Source organism: Sphaeroforma arctica (genome assembly GCF_001186125.1).
Source record: "Sphaeroforma arctica JP610 unplaced genomic scaffold supercont1.2029, whole genome shotgun sequence".
Lineage (NCBI taxonomy): Eukaryota > Ichthyosporea > Ichthyophonida > Sphaeroforma > Sphaeroforma arctica.
Window position 1 is genome coordinate 1 of NW_014038529.1, and position 3,279 is coordinate 3,279.

At 41.9% G+C, this 3,279-nt stretch overlaps 1 protein-coding gene across 1 annotated transcript; it reads left to right on the forward strand.

Moving 5' to 3' along the window:
* Nucleotides 1-1,518: 1,518 nt before the first annotated feature.
* SARC_12040 (hypothetical protein) lies at nt 1,519-2,082 on the forward strand (the record flags this gene model as incomplete). The annotated part of the gene is made up of 1 exon (XM_014293860.1): nt 1,519-2,082. One exon carries the CDS (start codon nt 1,519-1,521, stop codon nt 2,080-2,082), a length of 564 nt encoding a protein of 187 aa, XP_014149335.1.
* Between the last annotated feature and the right edge of the window lie 1,197 nt (nt 2,083-3,279).

Genomic DNA, 3,279 nt, shown 5'->3' on the forward strand with positions numbered 1-3,279 from the left:
CACACCCACACGCAAACGCACACCCACACGCAAACGCACACCCACACGCAAACGCACACCCACATCCACAACCACACCCACACGCAAACGCACACGCACACGCACACGCACGCACACGCACACGCACACGCAAACGCACACTCAAACGCACACGCACACACAAACGCACACGCATACGCACACGCACACACCTGCGGACACAGACGTACAACACGCACACACCTGCGGACACAGACGTACAACACGCGTGCATGGCTGACCCGAATGTATCGTTCTTCTGAGTGCCCGTGTTATTTCTGAAAAGGACAAATCGGTGTACGTATCGATTGGTGTGTTAGTGTGTGTATGTATGTAGCCAATGTGTGCATGTGTGCTCCTAGGCTATGTTTGTTTGCGGATTCGGGAGCAGGGTAGTGTGTGACGTAATTGTACCTGTGTGCATGTGTGCTTTACTACAAGGTTGCTTATATATGTGTCTTTGTTTTAAGTTGTTTATCGCCCATTCATCTGATACCTAACTGCGCGGGGCGACACGTGGGGTGGGTATGGGTGTACTGGCACGAGTGTCTCGCATATACAATAGCAGTATGTATTGGTAACATGAGCAGTATGTATTGGTAACAACAATAGTATGTATTTGTAACATGCACAGTATGTATTGGTAGTGTGTAACACGTATAGTATGTGTTGGTAGCATGAACAGTATGCATTGGTAACAAAGAACAGTATGAGTATGAATTGACATGATTCCTTCACTTTGTTACTATGTCCACAGCTGCTCTTGTCGTGGCCAGCCAGACCCGCGAGATTCGATAGCCGAAGGAATATTCACTACAGTAAGTGTACACCGAAATCTTGTTCCTATGTATCTTATGTTACTGTGTGTGTACTATGTATCTAAGTTAGTCCTATGTATCTATGTTACTATTTGTTGACCATGTATCTATGTTACTATGTGTGTACTATGTACATACATATATACACACATACATACATATATATATTGATATATACATACATTGATACATACATACATATATGCATACATACATACATACATACATACATACGTACACATACATACATACAAACATACATACATACATACATACATACATACATATATACATACATACATATATATATATATATATATATATATATATATTTATATACATGTATACATACATACATACATCCATATTTACACACATACACATACCTACATACATGCATACATACAAATATGCATACATTTATACAGTGTGAGTGTGTGTGTATCTATGTTACAACCCAGCCTGACGAACGGAAATATTGTACCAAACCAAAGTTAGCAGTGCTGAGATTCACCGTCGCATTCCATGAATCGGAAACATTCTCTACCCCTCATTTTGAACTGATAGGTGTCTGGTGCATATTTAGTTGGAAGTCAATAGACAGACGCTACTCTCCATCTGTACCGCATAGAAACCTGGTTTGGTCCTTAATATAAAACTTGGTTTTGCTTCCGCTTCCTCCATGGGCGAAACAGGGAAGGGACTCAATTCCGCGTCGGACGACGCGTTCCTCAACAAGTCCAATGACAGCCACCCCACTCATACCGGTGTAGCTCCCTCGGCCAACCCGAGCGTATCCATGGCAACCGGCAACCGAACCTACCAACGCGTGCACTCGCCACTGTCCACCTCACCGTCCAAGGAAGTCCCACAGAATGTCCCAGGTGCAGAGAAACCGTATATGGAAACATTTGAGGGCTCGGGTGTGGAGGATACACCCCATAGTCCACTCACTTGGAGTCTGAGCATGGTCACCAATGATGCTCCAGGCAAGTCCCTGTTATGTGTCTGTGGAATGCATGTGGGTAGTTATAGATGTGTGTTGGATGTATGGGAGTTTCCAGGTGGTTGCAAATATGGCTTGTCTCTGACCACCTTCTGGAGACAATTATCGAAAGTATTTGTCCTGGTACGTTGGTTTGTTTGTAGTGTCTTGCATTCGTACTGTGGTAATGCCCTTGTCTCCGACTACCTTCTGGAGACCAGTATCGAAAGTATTTATCCTGCTATGTTGGTTTGTTTGTAGTATCTTGCATCCGTACTGTGGTAATACCCTTTAGCCTAGAGAGTCCATTGCCAGTTGTTAGTTCGAGCGCCGTGTCGCACAAGGCGTGAGTTGCGCTGGTGTGTATATAGCACTTACGGTGTGCAGAGCACATATATCGGGCACCTGCACACTGCCTGATACATGTACACTGGCTGATAGATGTATAAGTATACTGTATGCCTGATATGAGTATAAATATTCTATAAGCCTAATACATGTACAAGTGTACTGTAAGCCTGAGATATGTACACTGGCTGATACATGTATAAGTATACTGTAAGCCTGAGATATGTATAAATATTCTATAAGCCAAATACATGTATAAGTGTACTGTAAGCCTGTGATATATATAAATATTCTATAGGCCTAGTACATGTATAAGTATACTGTAAGCCTGAGATATGTATAAATATTCTATAGGCCTAATACATGTATAAGTGTATTGTAAGCCTGATATGAGTATAAAAATATTTTAGGCCTGATACATGCATCAGCATAATGTAAGCCTGATATATGTATAAATATACTGTAAACCTGATACATGTACACTGGCTGGTACGTGTATAGATGCACTGCAAGTCTGACACATATATAAATATACTGTGGGTCTGATACCTATATAAATATACTGTAAATCTGATACATGTACACTGACTAGTACAGGTATAGATGTACTGTAGGATGATTCTGGGGTCAAGGGTATTTCATGTCTATGTTTATTCCTCTGGCGTTCTGTATTTAGAAGCTACAGAAAGAGTGCATTGTGTCCCATTTGTGGTGCTTACAGTTGTATCGTGCTGTGAGAGCACTTTTTGTGTCTGAGGATGGGCATCTTGTTACACGAACGAAAACGAAGTGTATATATGACGTTTCTGCACACAGTTGAATATTTCATAGTAATAATAAAAATAACTATTCCAATTCAAGTAGATAGTCTATGGGTCTGATTTTATGAATGTCTGATTGTGCTGATTGTTTGATTGTCTTAGACCCCATCCACTCATCACATAGATGAGTAGTCCTTACCCGCTGATTGTGAAGCCTTCCTCAACTGTCTGTATTGACCCCATCCACTCGTCACATAGCTGAGCAGTCCTTACCCGCTGATTGTGAAGCCTTCCTCAACTGTCTGTATTGACCCCATCCACTCGTCACTATAGCTGAGCAGTCCTTACC